This window comes from Puntigrus tetrazona, chromosome 9 (genome assembly GCF_018831695.1).
Source record: "Puntigrus tetrazona isolate hp1 chromosome 9, ASM1883169v1, whole genome shotgun sequence".
Classification (NCBI taxonomy): Eukaryota; Metazoa; Chordata; class Actinopteri; order Cypriniformes; family Cyprinidae; genus Puntigrus; species Puntigrus tetrazona.
Genome location: NC_056707.1, coordinates 14,204,285 through 14,222,471, shown reverse-complemented (window position 1 = coordinate 14,222,471; position 18,187 = coordinate 14,204,285). Strand labels below are relative to the sequence as shown.

The 18,187-nt window shown below is 36.2% G+C and overlaps 5 protein-coding genes across 19 annotated transcripts in view; 3 read left to right on the top strand and 2 right to left on the bottom strand.

Moving 5' to 3' along the window:
• The window catches only part of lmo7a (LIM domain 7a), a 40,927-nt gene extending 36,618 nt beyond the window's left edge, over positions 1–4,309 (bottom strand). For 3 of the 14 annotated variants that reach the window (XM_043248115.1, XM_043248113.1, XM_043248119.1), the window contains exons 1-2: positions 4,061–4,296; positions 311–381 (exon numbers count right to left, since the gene is read on the bottom strand). In XM_043248115.1, the coding sequence (XP_043104050.1) occupies positions 311–381; positions 4,061–4,129 (140 nt within the window). In that variant the 5' untranslated portion in view covers positions 4,130–4,296. Of the gene's footprint in view, positions 1–310; positions 382–4,060 lie in introns of all 14 variants that reach the window. The other 11 variants (XM_043248108.1, XM_043248110.1, XM_043248112.1 and 8 more) reach the window with 9 other exon arrangements.
• A 915-nt stretch (positions 4,310–5,224) lies between these two features.
• Positions 5,225–9,247, bottom strand: uchl3 (ubiquitin carboxyl-terminal esterase L3 (ubiquitin thiolesterase)). The gene is made up of 9 exons (XM_043249724.1): positions 9,076–9,247; positions 8,892–8,903; positions 8,410–8,538; positions 7,449–7,605; positions 7,272–7,357; positions 7,130–7,177; positions 6,598–6,673; positions 6,374–6,432; positions 5,225–5,655 (listed from the first exon to the last, which is right to left on the bottom strand). Exons 1-9 carry the CDS (start codon positions 9,115–9,117, stop codon positions 5,572–5,574), a joined length of 693 nt encoding a protein of 230 aa, XP_043105659.1. The 5' UTR covers positions 9,118–9,247; the 3' UTR covers positions 5,225–5,571.
• A 289-nt stretch (positions 9,248–9,536) lies between these two features.
• Positions 9,537–14,325, top strand: sgo2 (shugoshin 2). The gene is made up of 8 exons (XM_043248145.1): positions 9,537–9,821; positions 9,901–10,011; positions 10,107–10,282; positions 10,533–10,610; positions 10,779–10,818; positions 11,378–13,300; positions 13,445–13,553; positions 14,007–14,325. Exons 1-8 carry the CDS (start codon positions 9,755–9,757, stop codon positions 14,092–14,094), a joined length of 2,592 nt encoding a protein of 863 aa, XP_043104080.1. The 5' UTR covers positions 9,537–9,754; the 3' UTR covers positions 14,095–14,325.
• On the top strand, positions 14,166–18,140 carry LOC122351222 (gamma-crystallin M2-like). Of its 2 annotated transcripts, none has more exons than XM_043248146.1 (3): positions 14,166–14,192; positions 17,419–17,661; positions 17,865–18,140. In XM_043248146.1, exons 1-3 carry the CDS (start codon positions 14,166–14,168, stop codon positions 18,138–18,140), a joined length of 546 nt encoding a protein of 181 aa, XP_043104081.1. The 2 variants fall into 2 exon arrangements, with proteins under 2 accessions (XP_043104081.1, XP_043104082.1); XM_043248147.1 differs by lacking the exon at positions 14,166–14,192 and adding an exon at positions 17,240–17,248.
• On the top strand, positions 15,121–16,705 carry LOC122351400 (uncharacterized protein C2orf80-like). The gene is made up of 8 exons (XM_043248463.1): positions 15,121–15,161; positions 15,261–15,342; positions 15,509–15,582; positions 15,684–15,774; positions 15,850–15,927; positions 16,185–16,272; positions 16,426–16,529; positions 16,637–16,705. The coding sequence occupies exons 1-8, from the start codon at positions 15,121–15,123 to the stop codon at positions 16,703–16,705; spliced, it is 627 nt and encodes a 208-aa protein (XP_043104398.1).
• Positions 18,141–18,187: the final 47 nt, after the last annotated feature.

Sequence of the window (18,187 nt, the reverse complement as noted above, 5' to 3'; positions counted from 1 at the left end):
AGCCCAAATGAAAAAAAGTAATGTCCAAATCCATACAAATGTTTTCTACAAAGCATAAAAGAACATATTTTGAAGAAACAAGTCATGCAAGTATGTAAGAACATGATGATTATAAAATTACAGAATTTGCATTATTGGTTTAACTGTCTATTTAAGACTGATAACACTATATTATGTTAGTGTGCATGAAGGAGCTATGCAATAGTTAAAAGCATTATTAAAAGCAATTATAAAAGTTATAGCAGAAACCTTTTCATGCATTAAGAAAACCAAAAATTTGAGAAGTTGCAGTAAAAACAGCTTTACTTACTCACACAACAGAAGTCCATTCTCCAGAGAACTCCGGAAATTACTGCTAACAAACTTCTTCTTAGTGACTGCCTGCGAGATGAGGACAAACACAGGAAGCACTAAGAACCAGTAAGTGGGAAGGTTATGTCCAGGGAAAAGAATAGAAAGTTGTTCTTCCAAGCTTCCAAGTCCAAGGGACTAACACACCAGTACAACAACACAGCCTCTTTTGGAGAATCGTGGGTTATTCAGTAATCAGGGCTGGAGCCCAGCGGCCAAACCACAGAGAACGAGAGCATCTGGAGGAATGTCACAGTTCTACACACAGTTTCATGCCTTTCCAATGATCTCAAGCTACTCCTGCAGGACACAGAGGGCAGGCAGCCCATTGTTTTTGCTCACACACAGGGAAGCATTTATGTTGTGTTTATACCCTCAGACCACTCCGTTACAATGTGAGCCCTGTTGCTCCACACCTCATATAACATAATCTATGAGTAAAACCCTTTTTCCCTCCGAATACAAATGTTTTCAATTTCCAAGTTTGAACGCCAGCAAAAACAGAGTTGCTCATTTAGCTAGCAAGTACGTTATATAATATGCTACCGGTCTAAAAAAAACATCACATTTAAGAAAAAAAAAAAAGAAACAGTAGACCATAGAGAAATCTTGAGGTGTCAATAAAGCATTATGGATAACGAAGTCTGTTGTTTTGAACAGCACGTTCTTAAGCCGCTTTAACTTGGCTGTCGCTCAGGAGCATGGCATGTATTCAGAGGGTGTGGAGAGCCTTACATGTAAAAGGACACGGGTTGTGTTGAGATCAGTAGTGACTGTGAGATTTGAACCGCAATTGTTCTCTTTTACAAGCAGAACTTCAAAGGACACTTTTTATGTCTTCTGAACAAAACAAGGACAAAATAATGCGTGGCCAAATACTATGATCCTCGTACTAGATCGAGTTACACCGCAAATTAAAGAAGATTATCTCGATAGGAATTTGTTTCCTCTGTCATACTGATCTAAATCTTTCAAAACCTAGTTCGCTAATAAGATTTGTTCTACTAATACAGCCAAAAAAGGTCCTTTATGTGTTAGAATCTTAAATGTTATATAATATTAAAGATCAAGTCATGTGGCACAAAATGACAGATGACTTTCTGTACACTTTGGGTAGATTTTTGTAACCATTACAAACCCCCAGAGATATGGAGCGCGAAGAGACAAGAGCAAATTCACACATGGCGTAGTAAACATTAGCGTTCAATGGCATATGAAATCCTGACCCCTGCTGTTCCTATCGTTGTAATGTCCATGGCGGATTTTAGTGATTGAAACAGATCTCTGTAGAAGGTGAAGAACACATTGAGAGCTTGAACAAATCACTAAAAAAAAACAACAACAATGATACATAAATAACTAGCAAACAAAAACACACACACAAACAAATAAATTAATGAAGCCTTTAATTAATATACTTTTAATTGGCAGTAATGCAATAAATATCCACATAAATAACTACTAAACTATTTTAACATTAACAACAATAAATACTTGCCGAGTAAATATTTTATAACGTAAATGCAATTCAGCATATTGCAATGATTTACAACAGATCATTCGACACACAAAAAAAAGTAGCTTTACCATCACTGGACTACATCTTTAAAATATATTAGAATATATTAGAAATGTTTAATAATGTGTCTATATTATTGTTTTTACTGTATTTTGATCACATATATGTAGCTTTAAAAATTTAACCATTTTACGTCCTCATTCTAGGAAAATGGATGGACAGGGAGAATTCAATACAAATGAATCGTTCTTTAATCTCACATTGTTATCACACTGAATTAAATAGCAAGTTTCGATGATGTAAGACGTGATTCTTATTCAGCTGCACTTTAGCACACAGCTATTGTTCATTCATGAAGGAGCAGCGAGGCATTCCAAGCTGTTTGGACACACGGAATGCTGCACATCGTTAATTGTGCCAAAGTGCTTTAATCCCTGTGACCAAGTTAGTTGAACATGAGGAAATATCGGAATTGCTCTTGGGTCATTTTAGGCTAAAAAGAACAACCATTGTGGTTATAACTAATATATATATATGCAAATCTGTCTCGCTTTTTTTCCAATTTAAAAAATGTGCACAACTTAAAATCATATGACGCAATTACCTCAGCGTTAAGAAACATTAATAACCAATATCAATAGCCATCAGTAAAATGAAGTGAGACTAACTATTACCCTTATCAGTATTTAATAAACAGTTATTCATGGTATGTAATTATTATTTTACGAAAATAATTACTTGTATGTATTTAATATTATTTCACAAGTATGATGCTAACGTTCTACTCTTAGGTTTACCAAAAACATCAGAAGGGCAGCTAATTTTGGGTTTGACTTTAACAAGCCGAGAACTACCCTGGAGGTAAAACGGGTGCCTGGTGCAAGAAAAAGCACATGTGACAAACTCCAGATCATTCAGCTGACTGTAACACCCCACACGCTCAAACACCAAAACTCCAGCGCTGCCTTACAACCTGACGCTAAGCGGCACGTCACCTTTCTTTGCAGGGGGGCAATCGGCTTGGGGTCAGACTGCCCTGCCAAGGTCCGCCGCCTGTGACAATGCACCAGTGTGCGTGTGTGATGTCACACTGAAGGCATTCAGATTCACCCCTCATGAATTAAGAACAATATTTGTTCAGTTACAGCCAGTGCTTTGGCCCTGCCATCTCCTGCAGAGAAGGGAATTCACAAGGATAGGAAAGTCCTAATCATTTGTGCCTTACACTAAGAGCGTTCCAGAGGGTTTAGTGAAGTAAACCGACTAAAGCGTGTGAAAATTTGTTGCAGGACTACTTGTTTTGCCTCAGTGAGCCTGACGGAAAAAGAAAATAGTTCAGTGCTTTAAAGGGATAGTCCACTCAAAATTCAATTCTGCCATCATTTACTTTCCATCGTTCCAAACTTGTATGACTTTTTTTCCTTCTCGAAGAATCTTTTTATTTTTATTAAAACTTTTAAAAGAAGATATTTTTTTCACAGAATTTTGGTAACTAAACAGTTATGGGTCCAACTGTACTGACAAAATAATGTAAAAAAAAAAAGTCAATGGTAACCAAAACTGTAACAAAAGAATGTAAGTTTGAAATTACATGAGGAGATTATAAAATACATTTTTACATTTTTGGGTGAACTACTCCATGCTTCGCAGTGTTACTGGAATAAGATTAAACAATGCAATCTAATTAAAATACATAAATAATAAAGATAATAATTATTAACAGTGTTAAAACAAACAATCAGAATATAATAATTATAAAAACAGAGCATCTATTTTTGGTGTTGTTTTGACAATGATATATAAGTGTGTTGGGGTACTAAAAATGTTACACTAAATGTAACCTTTATTTAAGTTAAATAAATATCCACAAATACATAATTAAACATCTTTACTGCAAACACAATAAAACAGCGTTTAGCAAAAGTAAATGACAAGCTGAAAAGCAAAAGGCGAGGCTTAACAGGTTCACAAAAAATAAGCACCAAGTATACTAAATACTAATCAATCAAAACATACTTTTTATAATACTTGTGACATTTCTGTAGGCTACGTAACAGCAAAAGTTTTATAAACAAGAATTCAACAGGTCCCGTAGATTCAGTACGAGTTAATGACCCCAATCCTGTTTTTCCCTTATGATTCGGCAGTATCGAGTGTCTTGATCTGAATGAGAGCAGGTGTGGTTCTTACCTCGATCCATCTCTGTGCTTCCGAGTAAGCGGTCTCACACCCCACCGAAGACTGCGGTCTCCACTCCATCAGCGGTCTTTAGTGCGCTCCTGGCCGAGATCGTGAAGAACAGGCGTTCAGCCCCGTCGATTGAATGATTTTAACACTAAACCAGTTTTCTTGAAAAACGAAGTCAGCAGGTAAACGCTTTTCGTATTCGACTAAAAGCATGACAAGTGCCGCAACGTCAACGAGCAAAGATCTCCTAAAAGCCGTGAACGACGCAGGGTAAAACTTCAATCTTCCCTTGATCTTCAGCTTACTCCTGAGAAACTTTAGAGTGGTGTTGTGTACTTTTTACGCCCCCTAGTGCGTCAAGACACACACCTAAACTACTGGGAGATTACGTTACAGGTGCCAAGGGCGCAATAAAGCGAGTTTGGGGGAAAAAAACGTTTGTAGATTTAGTTAAATACCTGTTTACGAGTGGCCTACAGGTGTAGGTCAGCTGAGGCTCAAATGATAAACAGCTAATTCTTCTAAGGCTAAATACAAGATGGTTTTTAATTACCATCCAATTTAAGATAGCTTTCTGGCAGCTGGTTAAGAGAAATACCGACACAATCAAACTATCAGCATTTGTTTTGCAGTAACTAGCTGACCGTACATTATCTAATTATTATAAGTGTTTGTGAAAGAAGCAAAAATCATAGCTACAGTAAGCGACACTTTCCTGATTTGCCTGGACAGTCATTATTAATTTGACTGAATGGTGCAAGTGACCAATCAGCATAAAGTATTCCAGAAGATGCATACTGTAAATAAAAACAATAATAATTATAATTATTATTAGAATCACATATATGACCACACTCAGTTCGTTAAAACCATATAATTTTTTTTAACAAATGCAACTTATATTTTGAGAGCATTGCTGTTTTGAAAGAAAAAAATATTGACATAAAAGCTGCATTTTGATCATAGCTTGAGTATTCAGTGAACTGCTGTCACTCATAATAAAGCAATGAGGTCAGCATGAGATGAAAACATTTGTTATATATTGGATTTTTTTAAGCTATATTTTATAGCATTCTAAAGAAAATTGTATTTAGAAGTAGGACACCATATGCACTAACACACTCCAGTTAAAAGAGCATTTTTGTGTCAAAATATTAAGTCGACATATTCAACAGGAGAGCTTTTATTTTAAATGGATCCTTTCTGGCAGAAAAAAGAACACCACCATTAGATTAATTAATATTAACATCAAGAAAACAGTTTTTATGATTTTGGAGAAATGAACACAAACATTAATTCAATCAGAGAGTTGTAAACATTCAGATACAACATTTTTATGTGCATGTACACTTTTTTATTATTAGCTAATTTCCTTACCATTTGCTTTGTCGGTTACGGTCAAAACATTGAAACTTTTTTTTATTCAAAGTCAAAATTGAACCTATAAAAGGTTTAAAGTATTCAGCACTTCTGAATGATTGGCAGTTTTTCTCTTAGGTAAAATAAGAAAAATGTTATGCTTTGGAAAGAGCCACAACAGTGAAACGAAGCTCCTGGGGATCACGTGCCATGAACTTCTTGCAGACCTCAGCAGAATCCTGTAGATCAGGCAAAAACAGAGCCAAATGTATTAAACCAGACTTGTAGTCCACAGAAATGGCTGCATTTACAATTAAATTTTGACTGGATGGAAAGGGGCAGTACAGACAGTTAAACATTTGATCGGATTGAAAAAGAAAACTAGAGAGTGCTGCACATGTGCAATGTCGTAGAAATGGCACAATGGTGCATGACGCATGGAAACAGACATCGTTTTCGTAGAATGAAGTAACATAAATGAGTTATATCATTCAAAAAAATTCTCTTTCCACTCATTGTCTGTAAAGTGGAGCAGAACAGAACAACGTCCCATCAGTCCACACTTCATATTCTCATCCACAGATGGCTTTTTTTTTGGAAATTTACTGCTTGATAAATAGAAGCAGCACGGCAGAAAGCTTCATGTGCTACTGGTCTTCTAATTAGGACCAGCAAGAGATATATTCTAACTCTGCTCTTTAAAACAAAGAGAAGAATCAATTTCTGTAGTGTGCACGTGTCAAAAGATCAAATTCAATTTGAAGCTCGTGACATACAAAACATGCACATCAACCCAATCCCTTTATCGTTCACGTTCCAAATTATTTCATTCCAATTGAAACAAAGGTGTTCATGTAAATGTAGCTAATGTCTACAAACAAAACAAGTTATTTGCATCCTTTGCTAGAGATCATCCATACAGTACATAGCCCATGACTGAGGGAAAAAAAAACCCACCTCAAGAAATGTGTCCTCTGTGGTTTTCCCATGAACAATTGGAAAAGGCTTGCGTCCATCTAAAACACATGAACAAAATATTAATACCAGTTACATCTCCCTTCACAACACTGCACATAATGTTTACTCATAGGTGTTGGTACTGTACATCAAGTTTTGTGTGTACAGCTGACAAGGAACTAAAACAATAAGAAAATGCATCACGTGAAATTACATTCACCTACCCAGTTCATATAGATGACCCTCAACGTTTACAAAGGCAATAAAATGCAAATCCACTTTTTCGTCTAAACTTGGAGCCTGTGAGGGTGATCAGAGTACATATTAGAAAAATTCTAACAGTCTATCACGCTGGAACAGAAATAATAAAAAGGAGAACTGAGATCCAACACAATGAGAATACTAAGAAAAGAAGTGTTATTGAGAATTAATAGACTTCTCAGTCCTGTGGAAAGGAGTGAAACCAGATTGCAAAGGTTTTAAAGGCAATACTGTGTATAATAGATAGTGACTGCAGCAATTGTATTTATATTTGAAGTCTTCCTATTTTTAATAGCCGTTTAATAATTTTTTTATTGCATCAGACAAACCAGAACTGTGAATCAAACATATTTTCAACATGGTCCAATTCTTAAAATTCTACTACTTTTATCATTAACAAAACACCAGACGGAAAGTTCATCACAGGATGAAACTTCAAAATGTGTGCAAATACTTGCTGTGTTTGCAACTACTCTGTATTCAGCAAATACCAACCTCCGTTTGTCCTTCCTGAGCACTTGACTCGTGTGTTACTCGGATACTCTGAAATCACAAAAATGGTCAACACCATGAATAAAAGTTTAGTTCAGTTAATTCCTTCAGAGGCCGCTCAGCTGCAACCAGAACATTTTATCACCTCATCTTTTTCAAGGAACGCTGCCTTTTCTTCTGGGCTCATTTTTGTAGACTGCAGTAAAAATGCCTTAAGCGGTGAATTGGGCTCTGCATTCAAAAAAAGACTCGTGAAAACAAGTATACTGTAAACAAATGAACTAATAATTTTTCGAAACGACAAATCGAGACTGATACTTACCAAACTCCAGATGTCTCTGATTATTTGCGACAGCATGAATCAGCCCTATTGTACCACAAGCATTGCCGATGGTTTGTTTCATGAAGTACACATCTGAGGACACCTCTTGTCCTTGGGCCTTAATTTTTGACTCTTCCTCCTGTCTAAAAGTTTCATACTACATTGAAGAAAAGAACATTACTAAAATGTAATCACCATACATATTACACATTGTAATAAATCAATAAATAAGTTTTTTTTGTTACATAAAACAAAGAATTAGTCTAATTTTATGTAAAAAATGAAATAAAAAATGCAACCAAGTACCCCTAGTTATAGCACAGCAGCTAAGTTTAGGCAACTAGGTGACTGGCCACAGATTTGCTGTAACTAATACAATCTTTGTCACATCCTGCGTCATGCTGAAATCTAACCACAATAAACAACAACAACAACATACACACTGTTATTGTCACTAATACTAATTAGATAGCCACATAGTGATTACTGATAGCTTATGACTTCAAACCAAATCAACATAATTCTCAATCATAATAAATATTATTAGAAGTGTCGGTTCTGTTATTTTATTGTATTTTGGGTCACGGTGAACAGAGCAACTCTTCATTTTATTCATTTTTTTAGTCTTTCCTGACCAAATAGTAAAATATTGCACCCCTTTAAACACATAGGAAAAGAGAATTACCACATCTCGTCACAAACAGAAAGAGCACTGCATAAAAAAAAAAAAAAAAAAAAAAAAAAAAAAGACTATACAACTATGGTATAATTTGCGAGCTTAGTTGATGCCAGCAACAAATTTATCCACTTGCAACAGGTGACCTTTAATTCTCAAGTTTTCCTTTTTTTTTTTTTTTAATCCTTTACAGTTCGTGACTTATCCCTAGCTGAGTTCCAGGGTCACAATTACAAAGCTTATTTGCTAACATTGAGTCATTAAGGGTGCAAACTGCAGTCATACCTTCTCTGTTATAGGGAAGAGCAAAAGTACAGCGCAAACAGGCCTTGGCACCAAACTGAGAACTTCAGCTTCCAAACCGTACACATCCCCAAACTGCCAGGTGGGTACCAAGCCAAGTTGCCGTAAAAACTTAACAAAAAGGTATAACACAACACATAAATATTAAAAAACAAATTACAGCATGGGACTAGTGAAGAGGTTAGAAGTGTATGGTGAGAGACTCAAAAGGGCCTACGCAGTCCAGAAGCCTTTCTATTTAAACATTAATAATAAACAAATGTGAAACATCAAATACATTTTGCATTACTTCCAATGCCATAAAATTACAATCAAGATATCAAGCGCAGCATTGCTAACAAACATAATGAAACAAAGCTGATGCAATTAGCTTTAACACAGACGTGCTTTAATAAACCTGATTCATTCATTTGGCACAAGTTTTGAATCCTAGACACACCCAGATAGTCGAGACCTCTACTCACTTGGTTCATAACCTGAAAAGCAGACACAGAACACAAAACAGTATCATATAAAATTTGATGTCAAAGACATGAGCTGCAGCTTACCGTTCCTGCTAAAAGCTGCCTATGAAAAAATCAACCGATGAACGATATCAAATTGAATTAACGACAAAACATCGTGAGAAAGAGAGTGAGAAACTCATACCTCTGGGTTGGCTTCCAGTGGTAACCAGCGCTGGCCCTCCATCTCAGATTAAGCCCTGTCTGATATCCTAAATAAAAAATGATATTGCTACTTCGAGCAATGGTGTGTAAACGCTTTGACAGCTGAGAAGGAAGTTCAATGGAATATGTGTGCGCGGGTGCGTGAACTCTGCCACTGGCCTGATGTCACACCGGAAATACATGTTCTTTTTTCAAAATAAAAGTTCATTTATGGACGCTTAATTTAAGGATGTAGTACCATTCGTGTTGTTTTGTGTCATGAAAATGTTTGATGCTCTTACCACGTTTAAATGCGCAGTGTTTTTTTAATTAAAGTCGTGTAATTAATTTGTGTTTAAGCTTTAATTGTGAAATACACATTATATTATTTCTTTGAGTTATGCAATTGTTGTATACTGTACCTGTTTCTTATTATGCTCATTAAGGTTTCTGGTTTTATGTTTTAATAAATTCAAGGCATTTTTACTGGTCCGTCGAGGTTCTGTAAGGTTGTCCAATTACAGACTTCGTCCAGTAGATAGCGATACTTCAACACTTGATTCTGCGAACGCTTTTAAAAACGAGAGAAGAAGAATTTTAAGATTTCGCGGAAATGTTTGGTTTTAAATAAGTAGAAACCGACTTCATTTGTAAGCTCATCGTTTATTGTCTGCGTAGAAATGCATTTTAACAAGTATAAAGATAAACACCATCAAGAGTCGAGTTTGTCGTTATCTTTTATTAATGGTGAGTAGTCGGAATATACATTCGTTATTGTTAACGGTTTTATTCCGCCGAGGTATTATCGATCATGTCTTTATTACAGCTCCCAATGATAAAACGCTGACAGCGGCGTCTAAAGAGAAAAAAGAAAACATAAGAATGGGCAAACAGACGGCAGCTGTGTACGCAGCAAAGATAAAGACCAAAATACACAGTAAGAATCGTTAAACATTTAGTTGTCTGCATTACCGATGATGCTTGAGCGCTTACACGTTAAGAGTTGCCAGCTAAACCTTTATTATCCCCTAGATACCTCATCATTCTTCAAGCTTTCTTTGAAAAGCAACAACAAGGCCCTGGCTCTGGCTCTTGTTGCTCAAAAGCAGAAGAGCAGAGAGCTGGAGGCAGAGGTGATGCGACTGAGGAAAGATGCGCAGTCAACTCATTTTGATCTTGCTCATCAGCGTCATAAAAACAAAGAACTGGTGAGTCCGTGACACTGAAGTCCTGTTCAATGGCATTCGAGTATTCACTCGCGAAGGTTTTCATTAAAACAAGCTCTTCGTGTGAGTTTCAGTCTTGAATTCCTGTAATTATGTCACTTGTACAGACATCATTTAGGAGTTACTCTAGATTTATTGAAAACGTTTAACTCGAGGTGAACTTAGATGCAAACAACATACATTATATTTCATACCAGTATATGTAGTTAACAGTTTTTTTTCTGTCTGTAAGTTTGGCATTATACGAGAGGTTTATAATTCTTCCCTAAACTGGATGGCAAAGGCAGTTGACATTTTCTGTAATGATGAGGTAAGCAGCCACTGTGTTTGTCTGATTAAATTATATGGCTATTTTTGCTGTGAGGTTGTTAATAATGAGAATAATTAACAATAATAATAATTATGACTGATTAAGACACAATATTATTAACTATTTTTTAAATTATCATTCTTATTAAAAATATTTATTATTTTCAAGGATCCAGTCAGCATGGACTCAGAAGACAATGCCAGTGAAGGTATGAAAACTATTTGTAGGCTATTCATTGTACATAAGAGAGTTCACCCCAAAAAGGCACAATTCGGTCCTTAATTACTCTCCCATGTATTTTTTGTTTATGTTCAGAATTCATTCATGTTCAGAACCAAGCTTTCTGATTTTAAAGTTGTTAAATGAAGTCATTATTTTTGTTCTCTTTTAACAAAAAGTAATCTTATAGCTTCATAACATTACATTTGAATCACGGATGTCACGTGGACTATTTTAACAATGTCCTGACTACCTTTCTGGGCCTTTAATGTGGTTGCTTTGGTCTCTATGAGGGGGCAGAAAGCTCTCAGGTTTCATCAGAAATATCTAATTTGTGTTCTGAAGATGAACAAAGGTCTTATGGGTTTGGAACGACATAAGGGTGAGTAATTAATGACAGAATATCCCTTTAAGAATGTCAGTCAAGTTTAGTTAAGTTTTTGGGTTTTAGGTAAATTGCTTGAAATGAAGGTATTAATATTTAATTAACGTCATTGTACATTACCGCTACAAAACACTGGTAATTCAATTTGTGATTTATTTTTCAGACCAAATCATTGAAACGGGAGAGGTTGAGAGTTTGCGAGACAGACATTTGTGTCCACGGCAGGACCATGCTCATTCTGAACCGGTGAATTCAGCCAAGGATGCTCCCAGCCAAGAGAGAGAAAACACCATATATGACTCTGAAATGGAGATGACCGTTAGTGACAGTGCTGCTGAAATAGTAACAGTTGAAACAAATCCCAGAAAAACCTCTACAGTTACAGAAGAACAGCATAAAAAGAAGGATTTGAGTCTATCGGAAAAAGGTAGTGAGGTTATATATGCAAATGAAGGCTCACCGATTGAATGTAGTAGATTAAAATATACAGCAGCTGTGCCAAAAGAGATAACCACTGTCACACAGCAGTGCTCTCCCAGTTTTCAGAGCGAGGTGGAGATCAGGCAGCAATTGGGATCAATAACTGCAAGGAGAAAGACTCATGTCACCGCTCATTGTAATAAAAGTAGCAGACGTACATGTAAACTGAAAGAACCAGATCCAAGAAAAACATATCTGATCTCCCAGGAACTTCCTAATGACATTTTTGATGATTGTTTCAGTGATTTCGAGCTTCTGAACTCTGAAAGAAGCAGGGCATTGCTTTCACATGAAAATATTTCAAATAAAGCTGCTAAAAGCAAAGCTAAAGAGTCCCATGCTACGCGGGAAACTAGAAGAACAATGATAGTTCAAGATGAGCTAAGACCTCAAAAGAGCAGGAAGACCAAAGTCTTGTCCCTTATGATGGAACACCGTTTATTGGATATGCATGAAAATGTTCAGTCTGCCAGTACTTTATGCCCAGAGACTGCTTGCACGGATGTCCGTGTCAGTGAGACTGTAGTTCAAAAACATAAAAACAAAACTCCAGCACGCTCAAATTCTCAGTCTGGAGCGCCCCATGTGCAGAAAAACAGAGGAACATTTGTGATAAAGACAAATCAATTATTAATCAATGAGGATTCATTTTTGAATGAAACCAATATACTGGAAGATCCCAACAGACCGGAAGTAATATCAGAAACCCAAATGTCAGCTCTCCGTATTGGTTCAGATAATGTTGCACAACAGCACAAGGAGCCAGCGCATGGATTTCATGAGATATTGACAGAAAACGCCCATCATCCAGAATGTTCACAAGATGTGAACGGCAGCCTTGTACAGGAACCCTCTGAAATTATATCATCAGTGGCCGGTAAAGCCAAAAAACACAGAAAAGAGGGGACAGATAAAATAAAAAGGAAAAATTCCGCACCAAGAGAAAAACCCAAAGCATTAACAAAGAAAAAAAACAGTTGTGTTGTGAGTGTGGATGAAACGGTGTTGACTAAAAGGCAAGATGAGACTGATCTTCAGAATGGAGCAGGATGCAGGTCTTTGTCTAATACCTTACAGCTGCCAGTAATGTCTTATTGCTCAGCCTCAAAGGAAGACCTGACGGACACACATGATGCTGAAACCCTTGGAATAAATTCCCCTGCCTCTGCTGACGAGTTCGATCAGACTGACCATGTCAACGCGCACGTGAATCTGGATCAAATCAACCAGGCTCTTGAGGGCAGGTGCAGGAAAACATACGTTGTTTCATCTAGTCACGACTCACCCCTTAAGGAAAAGACAGACAGTGGTGCTTCCAGCGACATTTCTGAACGTGATCTTTTTTCTAGTGACACAGATAATGTTTCACCTGTAGTAAACAGAAGCATGTTTGTCATGGAAAAATACTATGTGTCTTCAGATGGTTTTAGTGGACACACAAAAGACCTTCAATTCACAGAAGAGAGGCCTCCCTGGGAGACCATTGACTGTTACACTGAAGCACTCTTAGATGAAAGTTCTGCCTACAGCCCTCAAGCAGAGAGTCGCTGTCAAACTTTGAACATTTACCAGGACCAGGACTCAGACATGAGTCACCAAGCACCAGGTAAACCTTAAAAATCTAAATTCTTTGTGTTTTTAAGGAAACATGATGATAAATATTAGTGTACTTTTTTTTTTTATAGACACTTGAATTTTTTTTTTTGTATTTCACACGTCATACATGCGTTTATATTTATTCTGCGAACAGAAGAAGGCAGGGTTATGAAGAGTCTAACAAATACAGAGTCTAACTCTGATTGCGGGAGAACACGAAGAAGAGCCGCACCAGTCTCCTACAAAGAGCCAACCCTCAACTGGTGAGATACATTTAAATGATAAAACACAATTTAATGTAATACAATAAAATATGATGTATTGTGGTTGCTGAAAGCTGAAAAATGAATATATATATATATATATATATATATATATATATATATATATATATATATATATATATAAATATAAATTGATGAAATACACAATCACTTTAACTTTGAAGTTAATCTTAATATAAATTATTAATATAATATCTTGATGATATAAAAAAAAAGACTATAGTTAAATTATGGTAACTAAGCAAAAATTAACCATTGATTTACTACAATAACCGTAGTTTAAACATGGTATTTGTACAACTGCAATGAGTACCCGCAAAAACAAACAAGTCTAATTTTAGTTTTTGAGTATTGTGCTGTCAAACTGATGAATATGTTTTCTTAATTTGCAGTGTGTTAAGCATTTTAATGGATTGTTTTTTGTTTTTACAGCAAAATGAGGCGAGGGGACAAATACTCGGATACAAAGTTCCTTAACTCTCCTGTGTTTAAAGACAAAAAGAAGAAAAAACGAGTTTAGGAGTGACTTTCCCATTTATTGATTCCTTTGGTTTTTTTACATTTTATTTAGTTTTATGTCTTTTTTATGTAATGCAGATGTTTAAGATGGGTTTTAAAGTTATCGTTTTTAATCAAAACTGTTACCTTGGCTTTTTTTTATTCTTATGTGTGTGTATAGAAAATATTGTTTCAAGTTATATGTATTTTATTGGTTAATAAAGAGAACCTGCTCTATTTTCTTTTATTGTTGACTTGATTCTGCTTTCCATCCCTCTGTGGCATTCATATACAGTTCACGTGGAAGTCAGCTGCGTTAATTTCCTCATCTTTTTTCTATCAAGACATGTAGGAAAATTGAGTCTGTGCTTTATGTAACCAGGCACTGGCCGACAGTGTTAAAGTGATTGAAGGACTGAATGAATAATTTAGAGGACTGTTCACCTGAGACGACTACAGTTCTGAGACGGAGTATAGGAGTGTCTGTTTAGTCCGTTTATATTTCTGACTAATATAGTTATCTAACTGTGCTGTCAGGAAGTGTTGGTATCTGAGTTTTAGGTAAGTTTCATTAAGCTTTCTTTCACGCAGTGTATTCTCCAAAAATATTTTCTGTTCGTGGAAGTGATCAGTCTTTAGAAAATGCATTGAATTTAGATGTTATGGGCTCATAGCCACTGAAATTTTTTTATTAGTAGGTTTGTTTTTTTTTTGGTTTTTTTACATCATTCCAATCTTGTAGTTTCTTCCAAATGTTAATCTCATGTCTTTGGTAACCTAATACCTGAACATTTGACAGGTTGTCTAATAAACATCTCATTTTTTCAGTTCGTAGGAAGCCAAATTATAGTTTGCCGTTTGCTTCCTGTGTTTAGTGTTGCCCCTGGCAGAGGATCAGTTACTAGGTAAAGTTATACTTGAGGTGCTTTCATACAAAACTTGTAATATTTCTTATTTCCTAATGTTGCTGTTTAATAGCTTTTCTGTTATTGTTCCTGACTGAATCCTGAACTAAAGAGGTTTAGAATTAAGTTGAAGTGTCTGAGAAATGGAGGCCAAGCGAGTGAAGAGAGATGTTAAAACTCTGCTGTAAGTAACATGATTGTATTGTACCAGGATAAAGCGATCATAAATTGCTCATTGTAAGAATACTCTTTCAGAACAAAGCTTTTTAAAACCTTTTTTTAGTGATGAATATATTGGACAGAGACTCAGAGAAACTGGTTTTGATCCAAAGGGAAAAAGCACTTCTACAATGTTAGATGATTTGGTAAGTGATCGATATTAAAGGTAAAATTTTATTTCAAATGATAGATTTGTCTTATTGAGAGAGTGTAGATATTAGTCACTATTATTGTTGTTTCTTTTACGTTATAATACAAAAAAAAGCAAAACAAACTTGGGGCTTGTTCTAAATACTCTGCGTATTCCTATAGGCCCATTATGACTTGGCTATAAGTGTGGCTTTGTGGCAGCTCAATAAAGATAATGCAGCTGGGAATGACTACATGTGAGTAATTTATATAATATACTTGTTTTTATGTTTATTCAATATATCTATTTTCATGAGCAGTGTTTTGCCTTTCATTTGGGGTGTTATGTTGTTTGTAGAGGGATTGGCAGTTTAAGACACATTAGCCAGTACCCTAATCACCTGGAAAGAGAAGCAATGATCCTTTCTTCCTTTGCTGGAATGCTTCTGGTAAGGACAAGTAACCGGTTTCAACAGCATTTGTGTTTTTGTCCACAAGCCATATCGTTGTCCTCTCATTTTCAGAACAGCTTACCTATTGAAGACATTCTGTCTCTGTACAATTGCAAGCCAGTGGCGTCCTACCCTCATAATCATGCTAAGGTATGTTGTTATTATATTATGTTTGTCACCTGAGTGAACAAATGTCGTGCTGGATGAGAATGGGAATTATATACATCCCAAAATACGTCTGAAAATAGGAAACCTTTAAATTGCTGTTTAGCCTGGCACTTTATACATTAACCATTTGGAAGCCTTAGCAAATTTGATTGCATTTTTTTGCAATTGGTATTGAAGTAGTTTAACTGACGTAAAATGACAAACAATTTATGTGTTTTGTTTTGTTTTTTTCTCAACAGGGCAACATTGTTCACCCATTCTCCCTCTCTTATCATCCGTTTGCTATGCTCTATTCATTCAAAGCAGTAGACCACTCAAGAAAACACAGTATGTGCCTTTATAGAAATAAAATCCATGAATTCAATACAGTATTATTTATATTAATGTATTATATTAATTTACAGTATTAATGTGGAACAGTATTATCAAAATGTTACCCGTATCCTATTAAAATATTTATTTTTTTACTCTCTTCACCAGCCCAGGTACTGAAACGCTGGATCAAGGAACACGGTAAACAGGAGGTCTCTCCAGAGAGACCGGAGCCCTCCACCTCGTCTTCCAGCTCCTCATTTAGTGTGAGTGTGACCCATACACTCTGCAATATAATGTAGCCTACTGAAAAAGTAAACAGATTGTCAGCAGATTGTATACTGGAATTATTGCACCTATATCTTGTGTCCGAATACAGGATAGCGAGGACTCCTTAAAAGATGAAACAGCTCACTATGAGGGCTCGCAAGAATCTCTGCAGGACTGAAAACAGCAGCTGTACAGCAAGCAAATAATCATTTTCAAGCTTTTAGAAGCACATGTAACACATACATAGTGTTATTTTAGAAATATAAGGTGTTATAATAATGTAATTTTACAATCATTCATTTTATAATGTAATGTTACGTTTACAGTAGTCAATAAAATTCTTGAACAACTACTTTCTGAACTCTGCATCATGTGGTGTGTCACAGACATTTTTGGATGCTGATGCATTCCATGTCATAAGCAATAATTCCATCACATAAAGCATCTCGTTAGTGTCTGGATCAAAACAGAGGAGGCCAGCTGAGTTTAGTAATTTGCCAGCTAGGAATTTTGATTTGATGAATCAGGGCTTTTAAATCTATGGATAGGATTAAGAGGTTGGCACCACCATCAGAGTGCCAAATCCTAGTCATTGAAAGGACAAATAAAGTTTGATCCACCATGTTGATGGTGGTTTATAAAGCAGACCCCGTGCCCTAGTTTGTTTGACTGTTTCTCACGTTAAGGACTGTTTCCAGAGGCTCACATCAAAATGAGTAAGGTAAATGAAACTGTCAAAGATGATAACGTTTTGCATTTCTTAAGGAAAGATTAGATTAGCATTTAATTGAACAGTTGTTAATGCTGAAACGCAAATTTGAATCAATGCTACTATAACAAGACCAGTTTTCTATTTGATTTGCTGTAATCTGCCATGTCTCTTGATTTCAGATCATTTTTTATGAGGAGCGAAACTTTCAAGGTCGCTCCTATGAGTGCAACACTGACTGCCCAGACATGCACCCTCATTTCAATCGATGCAACTCTATCAGAGTGCAGAGTGGCTGCTGGGTCCTATATGAAAGACCCAATTACTCTGGTTTCCAGTATGTGCTAACCAGAGGTGAATATCCAGAATACCAGCACTGGATGGGTTACAATGACACCATTCGCTCATGCCGTACATTTTCCTACGTGAGTAAAATGCACGTTAATGATTCAATAATATTTTCTGTGATTTCTATTTCTACATTTATTTTATTATTCCAACTTTGTTGTTCACTATTCTGCCACAGAAAACTCTAATTCTCAGTATCCATTCTTTTGCATTTTGTGTTGTTGCAGACATTCAAACTCTAAGGCCATTTAAAAAAAAAATCTTTTCAAATGTTTTGCAGAAAACTGATGGATCCTACCGCATCCGGATCTACGATCGGCCAGATTTCCAAGGTCAGATGATCGAATTCAGTGACGATTGCAAGTCCATTCGTGAAAGTTTCCAGTGCCACAGCGTTCACTCTTGCAATGTCATGGAGGGGTACTGGACCTTCTACGAGCACCCCAGTTATCGAGGCCGTCAGTATTTCATGCCTCCCGGCGAGTATCGCAAGTTCAGTGACTGGGGTGCTGTGTGTGCCAACATCGGCTCCTTCCGCAGAATCACTGATTTTTAGAGGTCACATTCTGAAAATAATTGTCTTTTCTGGCATTGACTTGTCAA